Here is a 16,844-nt window from a genome sequence, read left to right as displayed (position 1 = left end):
TAAGCAACGTGGTAGCAGATGCTCTCAGCAGGAAAAGTGCAGGTATCTTATCCCATTTGATGGTTTCAGAATGCAGGCAAATTAGGGCCACACAACAGGTTCGACTTCAGGACTTGAGGAAAGTCACATGTTTGGGTTGCCTTACAGTCCAACCCAAGTTAATCCAGAGAATAAGGGAAGCCCAGTTAGTTGACCCCGCCCTAGTAGCCCGCAAGAAGGATGCAGAACAGGAAGTGAGCTCAGAATTCTGAATCTCTGCCGATGGATTACTCTGTTTCCAAGATAGGGTGTGTGTCTCAGATGACAGTGAGTTAAAGAGAGACATCATGACAGAGTTCCATAGCTCGAAGTTTGTCATGCATCCAGGAAGCACCAAAATGTACCAAGGCATGCGACCCTAGTTTTGGTGGAATGGGATGAAGAGAGACATAGCCGACTTTGTATTCAAGTGCTTGGTATGTCAGCAGGTCAAAGCAGAGCATCAGCACCCAGGTGGGCTACTTCAGCCGTTACCGATTCCAGAGTGGAAGTGGGAACACATCACCATGGACTTCGTAACGGGATTACCCGAGGCACGTTCAAGACATGACGCCATCTGGGTAATTGTTGACCAACTTACCAAATCTTCTCACTTCTTGGCCATCAGAATGACCGACCCCTTGGACAAGTTGGCAAGAATGTATATCCGAAAAATAGTCAGATTGCACGGAGTTCCAATAACAGTGGTATCCGACAAGGACCACAGGTTCACTTCTCGGTTTTGGAGTAGTTTTCAGCAAGCCATGGGAACAAAGCTGTCTCTCAGTACTGCCTTCCATCCTCATACTGATGGACAATTAGAAAGGACAATTTGTACACTTGAGGATATGCTATGAGTATGTGTCCTTGACTCCCGGGGCCATTGGGACGATCATCTACCCCTGATAGAGTTTGCCTACAACAACAGGTACTAAGCAATCATCGGCATAGCTCCATATGAGGCGTTATATGGGCGCCCGTGTAGATCACCGATTTTTTGGGAAGAAGTGGGCGATAGAAGATTGTTCGGCCCGGAGTTGATAGAGGAGACCACGTCTAAAATAGTTAAAATCATAAAGAATATTCAGACGGCTCAGAGCAGGCAAAAGAGTTATGCGGACACCCGAATGAGAGATCTAGCGTTTGAGAAATGCGACCGGGTGTTCCTTAAGATCACTCCTTTCAAGATAATTAGTAGGTTCGGCAGCAGGGAAAAATTGAACCCCTGATTTATTGAACCTTTTGAAATCTTAGACAGGATTGGTACTACTGCCTACAAACTAGCACTGCCTCTAGAGCTCTCCAAGGTCCACAATGTGTTCCACGTATCCATGCTACGTAAGTACAACCCGGACCCCTCTCATGTCTTGGCTCATGAACCGCTTCCACTCCAAGAGAACTTATCTTATGAAGAAGTACCAGTCGGTATCACGGACCGAAAGAGCAGGATACTCCGCAACCGGGAAATATCATTTGTAAAGGTCGTGTGGCAGAACCACACGCCAAGGAAGGCTACCTGGGAGCTAGAATCAGATTTTAGATCCCAGTATCTCCATTTGTTCGACCAAGAGTAAGAGGCAAATTTGGGGGACCAAATTTCTTTAAGGGGGGGGAGAGTTGTAACACCCAAATTTTATTATTTTTATTTTTTAATTTATTTTAAATTATATTAGAATTTTAGTTTAATTTTTTAATATTTAATTTATAAGGTTTTAATTTAATTTATTTAATTTAATAAAAATAATAATAATAATAATGATAAAATATGGTAAAATTATTTTTGGGATTTAATTGAAATTGATTTTGAAAAAATAGGTGAAAATTTAGATTCTGTGAGTGTTTTTGAAAAGAAAATCGAAAATCGGGGGTCAAAATGTAATTTAGAAAAGTTGTACCACGTCAGCAGCCCCGGCCAACCAGAACACGCCGCGTGGCAAGGAAGCTGACGCGGGAGGCCACGTGGGCGATCCGCGTGCACGCGATCGAACGGTCCAGATCTCACGCGTGCGGACGGCCCAGATCTCACGCGCACGGACGGCCCAGATTGAATCACGCACGGACGGCTCAGATCGCATCGCGATAGACGGCCCAGATTTATTCTCATTTTAATCGCGATCGGACGGTCTAGATTAAATCGTGATGGACGGCTGAGATTAAAAGGAGAATGTTATAAATAACCTCACCCACACCCGACCCCAAACCTTAGCCGCCAGTACCCTCGCCGGAGAAAAAGAACCAGTCACCGGAAGAGCCGGCCACCGCCACCCGCCGCCGCACCGGAGGATTTTTTGACTGCTGAACGAGGTAAATTTTCTCCCCTCGGCTCGTTTTTCGATACTGAATTCGCCTATGGCCAAATCAGAGCCAAACCACTGGGCAATCGGCCAAAAAATACCGCTGAAGTCCAGCGGCGCCGCCGCGGCTTCCCTCAGTTTTTGCCTCCGATGAGGCCCTTTCTGGTTCCTGTTCGATGCAATTTTTACACCACTGTGATCACCGTCCTTTTCTCTATAGGTTGACCAGAGCAAAACATCAAATCGCAACTTGCGCCAGAGAAGCTGCCGCACCCGAGAGCTCCGCCGCCGGTAAGTCTCGGTTTTTCGTAATTTTTTGGCCCACCAAGGGCTCTAGGGTTGTTTTATCGCAGGAACCAATGCAAGTTTGGACGAATTCGGCCGAAAATGGCCAACCCGAGGTGGATCACCGCCGCAGGCGGTGGTGCTGTCGCCGGAGCACGGGGGAGCTGCCGTGCCAGAATTTCGATGTTGGCCAAAAAGGGGCCCTGGGTCTTATTTGGGGTTTTTTGGGACACGTGCAGGTACCGGTAGTGCGTTTCAGTTTTCTGAGAAAAATTCAGGGAATTTAGGGATAGCTCGTAGGTGCATTGTAGAGCCGATTTCAGACCACGAAACAAGTAAGGATTTCTCACTCTATTTCCTATCACGGCATTAAAGGTTAATAGATTATTAAACGGTATTTTATGAATTCGTAAATATGTATAATTAATTAAGATTGCTAATGGGGCCCGATCCTGATGTATTTGTCGGTCTGTTTCTGTTTGATGTATTTTACAATTTAAATGCAGCATGGTATCTGATGTATTTATTTTATGGTTTCGTATGCATGAATCACGGTTTCGTTTATTATGTTTTGAATTATTTTAATTCATCTACCTGTTAATAAAAATAAAAAAACTTATTAATAGATTTAACATCAATAAGGTTAATTCAAATCCATTTTAAGATAAGACAATCTTTAAGTATATGGATGATGCTTTTACTTCTCTCCATGTACCTTGGACATTTGTTCACTATTACTTATATACATATTTTTTTTATAGATAACAGATATTTGAAGATAAGAAATCACATAAAATAAGAATATTTTGTATGACTTGAAACATAAAGAGTTTTCAAATATTAAATGTGAATTGTATACTAGTTTACTATAGAGATAAATTATTTTTTATTTGTATCATTTTTCCAATAATGGACAATTTTTTAGTTCTTTTTTTAAGCTATATGTAATTTATTGAGCTTAAGTTCGACTGTATGATTTTATTCTCAAAAAGAAAAAAACTTAATGATTATTTTTAATAAAATAAACATTGAATCTCATAAGTATTCAATTTTTATACTTTTTCCAGTTTGGAATAAGAATAGCTATTAATAAATATCTTTTCTTTATCCCCAAAAAGATTAGATCTAATAATCATTTAACTTATCTTACAACTATAATTATTATTCTAATGTTATAATTAAGTTATTGTGCTATTAAAAAATTAGACAAAAAATTTATAGGTTCATAAATAATTTATAAACTAAGTTTTTAAATTTCATTCTGAATCTTACTTTAAATGTTAGCCATTATGCATATAATTACAATGTAATCTTTTATTTTTAGAAAAAAATTACAGAAATCATCCTCAAATTTATGAAATACACAGGCAACTCTATAACTTAAATTCTTAAACAGTATTATACATTAATACTTACTAACAGACTAACCACTTAGAATTGAAATTACAATCTTGTATTTTACTCTCAAACAATCATCGATGCAGTCAGAATCACGAAATATTTGACATTTCATCAAACAGTTTCCGAGTACACTCAGTTAAACTTCTGATTATAGTATAGAGGCGGCCAGAAGAGTTACAAACACATAATAACACAAGAAAGCATTTGTCAAAGAGGAAGACAACACAAACACCCAAGTCCAAATTCCAGACTTAAGGTCTCTGTCTCTCTGGCATTTTATTGAACAATCTCCGAAGCAAACTCGGACCATCCATACAAGAATATCAGTTAGCTTAATTTATACCATACAAAAAATTATAATTCAAAGCATATCATACCCAATTAGTTTTAGTTAGTGTAGCATAAAACCCATAAAACAGATTCCTAAAAATGTATGTGTTTTAAATAGTACAGTCATTATCTGCCTTCAAGAACTGTAATAGTAATTTTGTTAGTAGAATTCATAGGAGAAGAGTTTGTGTTACTCAAGATTGCCTTTCAGTGAATGCTGGCTGTTTCGGATTAGGAAGATCAACAATCTCGCTCTTGAGCATCGAGATAACAGTCGATACACTTGGCCGATCTTTCGCAAATTCTTGCACACACAACAATCCCACATGTACGCATCTCAACATTTCTTCCTTAAACCTTGGTTCGAACATGACTGCATCGATGAATTCTACAATGTTTTCCTCTTTCCACAATTTCCATGCCTGAAAAGTGAAAATTGTAAGCATTTATTGACCTTAAAATATGGAGCCTTATGTAAGTTTTGAATTAGATACACTTACATAACTCAAAAGATTAAGAAACTGTTTATCACTATAGAAACTTGAGTTTCTCCTTCCACTTATAATCTCTAACAATAAAACTCCAAAGCTAAATACATCTGATTTCTCGGAGAACTGACCTTCCATTGCATATTCAGGTGACATATAACCACTGCAGTTAAGAAAATCTATATATCTTGAGCTCAACTTTGTTGGATTATAATTCTTACAATGTTAAAAAGCTACTTACTATGTTCCAACAACTCTTCTTGTATTAGCTCGATCTTCTTTGCCTCCAAAAATCCTTGCCATTCCGAAGTCTGAAATTTTTGGGTTTAGTTCCTCATCCAACAAGATGTTACTTGCCTTTAAATCTCGATGAATAATTCGTAATCTTGAGTCTCTGTGTAGGTAAAGGAGACCTCGACCAATTCCTTCGATAATATTAAGGCGCTTTCTCCAATTTAAACATTTTCTCTCAATTGGATCTAGATCAAGTTTATGTGAAAAAGATTACAGAAAAGAGGTGATCAGTAGTTGTTCTGTAAAGTAAAAAGAAAATGGTGCTTGATGTTCAAGTAACCATAGAATAAGTTTCAATTTTATTTATTTATTGCTGGTGTTGATAAAAACTATATTGATCGCTACGACTAACCAAAGAGAATTGCATCCAAGCTTCGGTTTGGCATGTACTCATAGACTAGAATATTTTCTTCGCCTTCAACACAGCAGCCAAAAAGTCTAACAAGATTTCGATGTTGAAGTTTAGAAATCACTACAACTTCGTTCCTAAATTCTTCGAGTCCTTGTCCAGAATTACTCGAAAGTCTCTTCACTGCTACTTCTTGCCCATCTTGCAGCTTTCCCTGGAAAGAAAATCCGAGCCAAGAACACTATGAGTACTAAATAGTATGACATTATAATCCAACAACAATTTGAGTTTTAACTAACCTTGTATACTGGACCAAAACCACCCTGCCCAAGCTTGTTGGATGGATTAAAGTTGTTTGTTGCTGCTGCTAGTATCTCAAAATTGAACAATGGCAGCTCCTGAACTCTGATTTGATTCTTATTATGCCCGAGCAAATCAATACTCAAAAGTTTTGTACTTCCCCCTATGATAAACAAATAGGATTTCTACATTTCTTCCCTTTGAACAGTAAGAGTGAACAGTCTATCTTCAAACTAAATTGTTAGAGATGTTGCAAAATTTACCTCTATGTTTAACCATCCATCTCCGTAAGAAAAATGTGCAGATGGAAATGGCTACTGTTCCCAATATGGCTGCAGTAATGATAAGAGCTCCAGAATCCTCCTTTTTGTCTGGAAATCAAAAGAAAAACAAATAAAAAGATAAGGTTTTTGGGTCTGACTTGGAAATAGTGTTTGATAAGATGATCATGGTTTCCATGGTATGCTGCTTAGCTATTTGGAAAAATCTGAACTTTAGCAGATGATATGTGGAAATGGTGGAGAGACTTTTCGGTGATGGTTAAGGAAGAAGCTGCAGCCGTATTAAGTTGATAACTGAGGCTTAAAGTTGCATAGAAAAGGCAAAAACACAAAACAGTTGAGTGAACTACCTAGTTCTGAATAGTGGAGACGAATGTGAAGGTCTATGCCATCTGATAAGAGAATCTGTATATCAATTAAGGTTCCTGTCCATAACATACACCCGATGCCACTATTATATGCATAAGCTACACAGGAACAATTACTGAAACAATAGTCTTTACACTCATCCTCGAGCCTGAAAGACCATTGTACAAAGTCTGGAACTTTAACATTTGCCAGTTTATCAAACCCATCTTCTTGGCTTGCTTTCCCACCATTGTTCCTATTGCACTGCAAGCTTTTCTTCCTAACACAACCACCTGTCCAGTTTCCTCTCTTCCACTCCTCTGGATTCTTCGGTTCAAACCCTTTCAAGCAGCTGCAGATTCTTTCTTTGTCACAGTATCCAAATTCTCCACACTTTCCATAAAGTTCACATTCAGTACTTGGAACCATCCAGACATGCTCCCAGTTATTTTTCCTCTCTTCCCAAAATGTTTGTACCAAATTTCCCTCTGAGCTCAACACAAACTTAGTTACCAAAGACGTATTCGAAAAAGTATATGATAAGTAAAAAGTCCCTTCTTCATCCACCAGTTTAAACCCATTTCCGTAACTAGAACTTATATCTGTTACCTCGGTAAATATCAGGCCATTCCATGGACCACTTCGCCAAAATGGGCGAGAACCATTCCAAATGAAAAACTCAGGAGCACTAACAACATCTATCCCAGCTGAAAACATTCCATCAGATGGATCAGGACTTTTCCATGATGAAATCTTCACTGTCTTCCCAGTTCTCGGATTAGTACTAAGCCTCATCTTCGATGTGACTGTGTTCGATGGATGCTGGAAGCTCTCCCACAAGGTAACTCCACTTGAATCATCTTTGAGGACAAGGTTTCCAGTATCCAAAAGCTGAGCACAAGAATTCTTCACCGGATTGGAAATATTTGATGACCAAAGAATCTCATTCTTCCCAGTCAGAATGACCAGATTTCCATCATCTGATATCTTCATACTCCCGGAGGAATCTTGAAGCGGCTTATTTCGGTTAGCTACCCAGATGACAGTCCTTCCAGGAAGATCATTGTACCATATTCCTGCATACCGACGAGTCGAATTATCAGGACTGAAGAATCCTAGTCTGAAAGATCCTTGGCTGGAGATTATAGATTCAGTGTCACTGATGAATTGAATTGGTGTGATGGTGTCAAAAGCAGCACAGAATTTTAGAAGAAAACAACCTAACAAGCCGGATAGAAGGAATGAAATCAAGCTGCTTCTGGCATTCATGATCAGTTAATTGCTCACTGATGAATTGAATTGGTGTAATGGTGCCAAAAGCAGCACAGAATTTTAGAAGAAAACAATCTAACAAGCCGGATAGAAGGAATGAAAAGCTGCTTCTGACATTCATGGTCAGTTAATTGCTTGATCTCTGGTAAGGGCTTGACCATGGGAATGCAGGCGGTTTGATATGGGAGTTATAGTTGACTTGACTTCTACAGTTGTGACGTAGAAGTCATAATATTTTTTAATTTTTATTATATTTATTATATATTTTTAATTAATAATACACGTGATACAATAAAATATAATTTTCATACAAAATTTTCAGGGTCATTTTGTTGCTCTCCTTCGGTCTCTCTCGCTCTCTATGCTTATTGCAGTAACTCAAATTTGGAGTTGTTAGAAGATTTTTTTTTCTCTCGTAGAAGTTGATTTTGTTTCTTTTCTGGTTTGCTCTATCTTATAGAGTGATCGAGTTTATGATATGAAGAATGATCTATTAGAGGATATTAATGAGTTTTTCGGTTGAATTTTAGGGTTATTACTTGTTCCAATTTAAAGTCTGACCTTAATTGCTCTTCTCTAAACAGTTCTTGGTTTGTGCGGCAATAATCCATCTTTGATCGCCTAGCTAAGTTAATCTCGATTTGGTGTCATTTCTATATGAAGGTTGGGATTAAAAATGTGATGCCTGTGGGTTTGGTATGGATTCCCGCGCTTAAGGAAGTCCTCTACGAACGGAAAGTAAATTAGAAGAAACAAAGCTGCTCGCAAATGGTTCCTTCTAGTGGCATCAGGCTCCTTCACTGGATGGCTTGTCGCTCTTTCTCCTTGTGCCTTATTGAAGATTCCAGAAATTTAGTAATGTTCTTTCTTTTTCTTCTACACACACACAGAGACACACATTTATATGGGGTTTAGGCGTTTGTTTAATATTTTTGTTGTACAATTGTATTTACTTGGTTTTTTTTTCTTCTTGTTGACTTGAGTTCAGCTATATGGAGCAGTAACTGGAAGAAGCTTGCGGGGATTTAGTACTGGGTTTTGCAGCAGCTCGCGCAGAGTTTCTGGGAGTTACGAACCAAAAAATGGTGAAGTTATTTATGATTCCTAGTTGTGGTTCCCATTTTCTTTTGTCTTTTTGGCTTGAGAAAATGAAGAAAAAGGAAAGAGTATTATAATTAACTTTTCTGTTCTATTGTTGGTGAAGTGGATTTTTAAAATTGAAAATTTATCTGATTGTTTAATCTGCATTTGATACTACTAGCATAGGATAAACTTTCTTTAGTTTTGTGTTGAAATGCAGCTAACCATAGAAACTGGCTACCATTATGGTTTTTTAGTGCAAATTCGGGTGTGACAAGGTCAATTCACTGTACTGGTATTTCTCATGTTCTTTGAGCTCCTCCTGATCTGGTGATAGTCTGATCACAAGTCTATCTTGAAAAAAGATCATGGCTTTATGTAATTCGTCCAGAAGGTCATCATCAGTCACAGGCATGAGAAACTTATTTTTTACTGTGATTGAGTTTAACTGTGTGTAGTCTATGCATAACGCCCAAGAGCCATCTTTCTTTTTAATTAAGTGCAGTGGAGAGGCAAATGGGCTGTGGCTGGGTTGAATGATGGACCTGTCCAGCATCTTGGCGATTTCTTCTCGATTTTTGTCTTTTAAAGATAAGGGTGCCTATAAGGTCATTGGTGGTGCCTCTGCCATTAGAGGAATGGAGTGGTCTTGCTCTCTTCTTGGTGGTAAGGAGTTGGGTTCCTAAAAAATTCCTTGATATTTGCCGATTATAGGTAACAAATAACTCTTCATTATCCTTAACCCCCTCCTAAACCTTTCCTGGCATTAGAGGAATGGAGTGGTCTTGCTCTCTTCTTGGTGGTAAGGAGTTGGGTTCCTCAAAAGTTCCTTGATATTTGCCGATTATAGGTAACAAATAACTCCTCGTTATCATTAACCTCCTCGTAAACCTTTCCTGGCATTAGAGGAATGGAGTGGTCTTGCTCTCTTCTTGGTGCTAAGGAGTTGGGTTCCTCAAAAACTCCTTGGTATTTGCTGATTATAGGTAACAATAATTCCTCATTATCATTAACCCCCTCCTGAGCCCTTCTTGGTTGGGTTTTGTATTGAATGGAGTACACTAGTTGGGTTCCTCAAAAATTTCTCGGTATTTGCCGATTATAGGTAACAATAACTCGTCGTTATCATTAACTCCCTCCTGAGCCTTTCCTGGTTGGGTTTTGTATTGAATGGAGTATGTGTCTTCCCCTCCTTGTTGTGCCTTTAGGAGCCATCTTCCCCACCCTTTACCTAGTGCCTGCGTCAGTAATCCTTCACCTTTTACTCCTTGAATGATCACTGGTTTCCCATCCTTTGTTAAGATAATTTGCATCTTTTTAAAGTTGAAGGACCCTGGGTTGTGTCTCTTCATTCAGTATGTTTCCCAAGATCATGCCATATCACCCCAGCTCCATCATCCCAAAGGTCCTCTTGAACTGTATTTTCTGCATTCTCCAGTGCAAAACAGAGGCCTGGTGTTGGCTGGTTAAGGCTTCCCTGTCGGCCACCAATACCTTGAGTGTTGGGAAAGGTATGTGTGCTGCTGCTGTTCACAAGAATAAGGGCAAGTCTGGTGTCTATAGTTTCCCAGATCTTGGTTGTACTACCCTTTCCATTCATTCTGAAAATTTGTAATTAAATTTTTTTGTTACAGCAATTTCATTCTTTCACATGACTGATAAAATGAAAATGCCAAGGAGAACATTCACACAGCGGCACAGCGGCAGTACAAAAACTAATTTGGCTTAGATATCTGAGTGATTTGATGAGATTATGCTGTTGCTTTTGTTAATTGATTAGCTTGCTCTGATGTTACTACTTCCTCTCTGCTTTCCTGTCTCTCTTTCTTATTTCATACTATTCTGGATCTTGTCTTCTATTTTTATCACTGTCTAATTATTTCCCTGCAGAGAGCACTTTACTCGCTTGGACTGAAGATGTCAGATTTACATGCTTCTGTTCAGAGGAAACGAATTGAACTTGGATCTTTACAGAGAACAATCACTTTATCAACAATACTTAAAGCTCAAGTAAGGCTATCTTATCTGCACGCCTGAAATTTAAACCTTTAAATTCTATAAGTTCTCTATTTGTACAATGTGCCATTTGAATATTTTTGGTTGCATTGGCCATATGGGTTTTCTTTCATTGTTAGTTGTAAGATAAAGTTATGCGAACACGTATAGATGCACTCGCTGGTTGCGTGAATTGATCTAACTTCCCTCTCTTGGCATATCACAAACTTAATTGAAGATCTTATTTTGCAATATAACATTTTAACAAAAAAACCTTATATAAGGCTTTCATCGTTGAGTATAGATGTGGTCTCTGGAAGACTGGTCCACGCTTGAAGGGGATTATTCACATTCTTTATCAGAAACAATTCAAGCTTTGTCGAATGTCTCAACTCGGCTCCCATTCAGTTCAAATATCAAGGTATTCTATTTGTAATATTGTTCTGAGCATGATGCTAGCCACCCTTGAGATGCTCCAATAAGGGATGATGCTTCTTTGCAGGTTGATATAGGAGATGTAGGGGAGGCACTAAATTCAGCAGTGAAGGTGATGGAAACAATTCTTTTACACATTCAAAACTTTGTGCCAAAGGTATGTCCTTTCTGAAACAAATCATTCTTCATGTGAAAGGAAACCAGACATGCCATAGACATGTCTACCAAAGTTGAGCTTGAGCCTCCCACAATTTGGAAACTTGTCATTGATCAGTAGCCAAACAGCCAATCACTCGTTGACTTCATAAGAAAATTGCTTGTTAAATGCAGGCTGAAGAGATAGAAAAATTGATTTCGGAACTTGCAAGGGTGATTGGGGGACAAAGAGTTGAGATCCAAGAATGTGGAGATCTATTATCTCAGACGTATGCTTTACAGGTTTGTCCTCAGAATTTGTGAAAATCTTTTGCAACGTTCATATTACAAGTATTCAGCTCAGTTGAAATAATCTTCTATGGCCCCTTTGCCTGTCATCACTCTGGTTGCTGTTTGGTCAGGTGGAAGAATGCAGCTTAAGGAGCCAGCTTATTCAATTTCATCGGAGCTGTCCAGACATTAAGCAATAATTAATTGCTATACTACATTCTTGATTGATATAAAATTTCATCTTCAAAATATTTCATGTGCAAAATAGTTCATTTCTTTTTTTCTTTTTGTTTCATTGGCCATGAAAATGATTTGATTTATTTGGATTAAGTTTGGAACAAGTGATATTTTTTTTTGTAAAATTCATTTAGTTGATGAAATCTAAAGTAAATACCACAAAATACATCCATTTATTCCAAATATAACTTACCTATAAGATTTCTCTCCATCTGAGAGAATCTGTAGTTCATAAATACAAATTCTGAGGATCAGATGCGGAAGATGTATCCAAGTAAATTTCTGCTTCGATTGAAGAAACAAAAGAAGACGGATAGAGAGAAAGGAGAAGATAATTATAATTATACGGATTCGGAAGATGTATCCAAAAATTGATTGCAATTCAAGTTACTGAATTCTGCTCTCAACAATGCCCTATGGGAGGAAAATCTTGTCCTAAGAATGAACTAAAGGAACCATATCTTGTCCCAAAGGATCCCATATGGATTCTTGGCACGGCTATATGGAAGATCAGGTGAAGTGATACATCAGAAGGTACTTCTAGCTAACGAGCAACCTCACCAATTTTCTGAAGGATCCTAAATGGTCCACAATATCTTGGATACAAGTTTAAACTCTTGTGGAGTCTCAAGTATGCTAGTAAGTTTGCATCTTCGAGAAAACCATTTCACCCCAACACTGAAGGTTGCTTCATGCAATTATGAGAACCAACTACGTGCAGATGGTTTACAGGGTAAATAACTACTCTTATTACAAGGTACTTATCTAGCCAACGTTTACATCTACTCTACCCAACTTTTCTGGTTCACCCTAACATTTCTCACTTGTCCACCTACCGCTGAACAGTTTTTGGATATCAAATGGAACTTTACAAAAAATAATTTTAATGTGCCACCTGTTACTCTAGCTAATTATCCATCCTTTCTAAGCATGATTTCTATGTTATATATGGTCTCAATTGAAGTAGTTTCTTTTTTCAAATCAATCAAAACCCTTTCTCAAACCTTTCTCAAACTGTGAAGCTTCTTCCAAAGCAATGCTCCTTGGGAAGCTGAATCATGTGACAGCATTCCAGCAAGATATCTTCAGAACTAGAAGAAGGTGAGGAAGGAACAGTATCAGAAAGGTTTAGAGGTGAAAAATTATAAAAATGCTGAAAATGGAGACATGTTGATACTGGAGTTGCAGGTGGAACTGTACAATGACTCGCCAAGACTTTGCTACCTGCACGAGAGATCTCACATGTGATTTACGGAATGACGTAAATTCTTGAGATAGCATTGAGAATTTCTATTTGGTCATCTTATTGTTGATGACATGCTGAGCTCATGTGAAAAGAATTCTTTAGCAATTGAAGAGCTCTTGCCTAAGGAGCAACGGAGAATTTCTGTTTGTGTAATTCAATCAATTCTTAAATATGATGCTTAACGTTCTAGTTGCGATATCTAGATAACCCAAATCCCTGAGTAGGTTGATTAAACTTAAACCAAAAATGAAGCTACAGCCAAACAATCCGAAACATCCAAGAAAAACAAAAACAAAGAATAGCAATGAAAAAACCTAAAACCCACGAATCAGTCATCAACTCATGTTAATGCTAACCAGTAGGAAGTTACTCAGATAGCCACCCCCGGAGACCTCAGGCAACTCCAACCGCACATTCCTAAAGCCTCACCAGAAATCCTGCCAGGATTCCTGCCGGTGACTGCCATGAGATCACCCAGCCTCCGAATCATCAAGTTGCCACCTTTAGGCACATCACCAGACACCCTACCAATCTCCAATCCTGTCCAATGTCATACCCAAGACCAAGATGTGGATCTCAAGCAGTCGTGTACATCACCTTTGGGTAAACATCTCCGAATCTGCTATAGTTTGAATTTTTTTTTCCAAACCAAGTCTCATGGTACCAGTTCAGCCCCTTCACCGATTTTTTACCAGATCAAATTGGTTTCTGAGTAATTTTAGCGCAATCTCTTTATCTTATAGTCAATTCCATCAAGGTCATATTCTAACTAACTCCTTTGAAAAATTTTCGAAATGTGGATCATTAAAGGAGAGTATGGCAATCTTTCATCAACGATAAAAATCAGTACTTCTTGGCTACAGTTATGGGCAACCGAGCAGTTAAATGGAAGAAAATCAGAAGCATTCTCCAATTTTTCAAACCCTAATTTGTCGTGGAAATAAAAGTTAAAAGCTTGTTGTTCATGGGGACTGTTGCAATAAACTTGTTTGAACGGCTTAAATCTTGTAACATAGCCATTTCGACTACCATATGACTAGCATTGATGGGTAGTATGAATTTTTCTGCAGTGTCTTGTTTCCACTTGTTACTATGCTTACAATGGTTCATTACTGACTGTGTAGTTCCTAAAATGTTTACACATATTATCCTATGTCGGCCTTGCCCATATGATCAACATGTTTAACATGATGGGACTATCACTATCTACTATCCTAGTTATGGTACAAAGAAAGTAGATCTGAAATCTAAGGAAGTGTTTTTGGAATCTACGGTTACAAGAGAGATGTATAAATATGAACAAGACATGGAGTCAAAGCAAACAGTCAATGAAAAGAATAAAAGACAGAGAGCTCATTGGAGTTAAGAAATGATAAAAACCACCATGTCTTCATAAGAGCAACTATTTTGAAATTCCTCAAGATCTTTCACCTCAGAAGAGTTCTAAGCCTAAGAGAAATGATTTTGAGAATCCTCAGAATCTTTCACCCATGGAGAGTTCTATACAAGCTCTATGCATGGAGGAACCTAAGCCACCAATTGAGATTCAACTCAACGATGGTGAGGCAACAATTACAAAATGTCTTGATTTCATTTTGCCTGCCGGGTTTTATGTACCTAACGTAATGTGTCTCCATATTTTTTTTAAAAAAAAAAGTATTTTCAAAAAATAGTGTGCCTCCATTTGCAGAATTTACAAAAATCTTTTCGGAAAGCGCCAAGATTGTGTTTTTGGAAACTTCCAACGGTTCAAATCACGAGGTTTAGTTTCCTCCAACTATTAAAAAATGATGGAGAATGGGTACGAGTAGGATTTTCTGAATAGATTAGGAGTCATATTTCTGGCTAATCTATATTTTAAAGTGTAATAGTATAGATAAAAATCACATATTTTGTAACTCGGGATTTAAGTAATATTTTTTAAAGTTATTTATGACTAGATTTCCTTTATTTAACAGTAGTATTAATATACTGTCATTTGGAAATTCTCACTATTTAGGAAGGTTAACTAGGATTCTGTAAATTCATCTGTAATATGACCTTTGAGATCATTTTTTTCTATAACACCTTCGAGATTATTACCAGTCAATATAAATTATTCTCAGATTTTCCTCAATTTCTTGGTTGTTTGATTCAATCAATCCCTGGGTCTCACGCTTAAGAACCTCACATATGTTGTCTAGTTGACCCAAATCCTTAAGTAGGCAACTTAATCTTAATTTGTCCTAGATCAAAGAGACTAGTAAAGATCTTGTCTCTATCTAAATCAATGTTTTTGTAGAAGCCCATGCTATTCGTAAACATTATCCCTAAAATTTTGGTGAACTTTGACAGTAGTAGATGGATGATAAAAAGCTACAAAATGGGAATGCATAGTTTGTGAAACAATCAACAATCATCAAGATTTTCCCTGCCATCCGACTTAAATGAAGCCTACAGTAAACTATTAATATGTTTCCATGCTTTAGAAGGGACAGGCTATAGGAAACTATTTCTAAACACAAAGGTGCTAGACATGCCACCCCTTTACAAGTAAAGAACAGTCTTCAGTAAACACACGGATGACACAAACTTCAACTCAAATGTGATTAAGGATACAGCACATGATATCAAATTCTTAACTTCAAGCACTAAATGCTTCCGTGTAAGATCAGTTTACCAGTTAAGTCTTGCACAACCAACCCTGATCAGAAAGTAGTTGAAGAAACCTGACCAATCAGTAACAAGCAACCGTGGGCTTCTACAGCTCAGTCTTAACCTTGACATCTCCATTTGGTAATGTACTTTGTGATTGAGCAAGCCGTTTTGATTCAGCAGCAGAGCTTGCACGAATCTCCCTATATGATTCAACTTCGTCAGGAAAACTCTGCTCAAGTTCCTCCAGCAGATGCCTTCGCAAACTCTTGAATGCATCAGTCTTGCCCTTGGTAACTTGATTTTTGCCAATACAGCTGTTTATTACATCCCTGGTGAACTCATCTGGATTTTTCCCATCATCAATCAACTTGAGGACTTCCATAGGAACTTGAATGTTACATTTCTCAGACAATTTCATCATGTTTTCTAGCTCCATAACAAGAGAATTCAGTCGTTGGAGGAGAGGCAACTGGGAGGCAGCATTGAAGGAAGAGACAGTGAGGTATAATTGATGAAGGAGACCTAGAGTCTTCTGTATGGAGTTGATAACCTGATTTAGATTCTGTTTTGGATCATCTGTAGCTGCTGTCACCGTCCCCCGATCATTCGCCTGGTTATTCATCATCCCGTTGCCACTACTCCCACCAATACCAACACCAGCCGTCTGTGATGAATCCATCTTTCAACTTCCTGATGCTTCCAAACCAAGTAATTAAAGGAATAACCTACGCTTCAGTGGTGGAATCGGAACAGACCCGCGGAATGGCTTGTTGGCTGAAATCTTTGCCTTTCTCCTATAGATCTTGTTGTTAAGCCTTCCACTATTGCCTTCTCTTTTTCCGATTTCCTCGATTTCCCCTCCGAATCCTCCTTCAATCCCAGGATATTCTTCTCTAATCCTCTCCCAAATCTCCTTATTCCCTCAATCACTCTCTGAAATCCCCTCTTTTACATACCACCCGAAATTCACTACAAGTTTGCCCTAAATCAACCCTATCCCACCTTGGAAGAGGCTATTAGCTTCCCTCCTTCTTCCCAGTCCTGCTTACCTGCTTCGGCGCACCAGATCTTCCCCTCTTCTCTTCACCGTTTTCTTTTCATCTTTCTTGTTGCAGCGATACATGCGAT

At 38.3% G+C, this 16,844-nt stretch overlaps 3 protein-coding genes across 9 annotated transcripts; 1 reads left to right on the top strand and 2 right to left on the bottom strand.

The window, feature by feature from the left end:
• Positions 1-4,235: 4,235 nt before the first annotated feature.
• On the bottom strand, positions 4,236-15,864 carry LOC110817759 (G-type lectin S-receptor-like serine/threonine-protein kinase At1g11300). Its single transcript, XM_022046423.2, is given in 9 exon segments — positions 4,236-4,525; positions 4,528-4,750; positions 4,829-4,979; positions 5,058-5,295; positions 5,463-5,673; positions 5,759-5,922; positions 6,023-6,130; positions 6,391-7,464; positions 15,739-15,864. Coding segments are annotated over 8 exon segments (2,157 nt in total). The 5' UTR covers positions 7,382-7,464; positions 15,739-15,864; the 3' UTR covers positions 4,236-4,454.
• Positions 7,990-12,005, top strand: LOC110817771 (protein ENDOSPERM DEFECTIVE 1-like). Of its 4 annotated transcripts, none has more exons than XM_022046443.2 (7): positions 7,990-8,515; positions 8,649-8,745; positions 10,631-10,750; positions 11,040-11,156; positions 11,238-11,327; positions 11,501-11,608; positions 11,728-12,005. In XM_022046443.2, exons 2-7 carry the CDS (start codon positions 8,743-8,745, stop codon positions 11,794-11,796), a joined length of 507 nt encoding a protein of 168 aa, XP_021902135.2. In that variant the 5' UTR covers positions 7,990-8,515; positions 8,649-8,742; the 3' UTR covers positions 11,797-12,005. The 4 variants fall into 4 exon arrangements, with proteins under 4 accessions (XP_021902135.2, XP_021902137.1, XP_088063596.1 ...); XM_022046445.2 differs by having other exon boundaries at positions 7,991-8,515; positions 8,961-10,750; XM_088207470.1 differs by having other exon boundaries at positions 7,991-8,515; positions 8,649-9,151; positions 9,246-10,750.
• On the bottom strand, positions 11,565-16,395 carry LOC110817770 (Mediator complex, subunit Med10). Of its 4 annotated transcripts, XM_088207469.1 has the most exons (3): positions 15,739-16,395; positions 12,027-12,055; positions 11,565-11,774 (listed from the first exon to the last, which is right to left on the bottom strand). In XM_088207469.1, the coding sequence occupies exon 1, from the start codon at positions 16,393-16,395 to the stop codon at positions 15,820-15,822; it is 576 nt and encodes a 191-aa protein (XP_088063595.1). In that variant the 3' UTR covers positions 11,565-11,774; positions 12,027-12,055; positions 15,739-15,819. The 4 variants fall into 4 exon arrangements, with proteins under 4 accessions (XP_088063595.1, XP_088063592.1, XP_088063593.1 ...); XM_088207466.1 differs by lacking the exon at positions 12,027-12,055; XM_088207467.1 differs by lacking the exons at positions 11,565-11,774; positions 12,027-12,055 and adding an exon at positions 12,182-13,057.
• Positions 16,396-16,844: the final 449 nt, after the last annotated feature.

The sequence above is a fragment of the Carica papaya genome, chromosome 7 (assembly GCF_054855325.1).
Source record: "Carica papaya isolate Zhongbai chromosome 7, ASM5485532v1, whole genome shotgun sequence".
NCBI lineage: Eukaryota > Viridiplantae > Streptophyta > Magnoliopsida > Brassicales > Caricaceae > Carica > Carica papaya.
This window is presented reverse-complemented; position numbering and strand designations above follow the sequence as displayed.

Excerpts from the sequence above, each read along its gene's own strand:
- LOC110817770 (XM_088207469.1), bottom strand. The coding sequence starts at position 16,395 with ATGGATTCATCACAGACGGCTGGTGTTGGTATTGGTGGGAGTAGTGGC.
- LOC110817771 (XM_022046443.2), top strand. Across the intron at positions 11,328-11,500 it reads TTCAAAACTTTGTGCCAAAG|GCTGAAGAGATAGAAAAATT; the intron begins GTATGTCCTTTC and ends TGTTAAATGCAG. Across the intron at positions 11,609-11,727 it reads CTCAGACGTATGCTTTACAG|GTGGAAGAATGCAGCTTAAG; the intron begins GTTTGTCCTCAG and ends CTGTTTGGTCAG.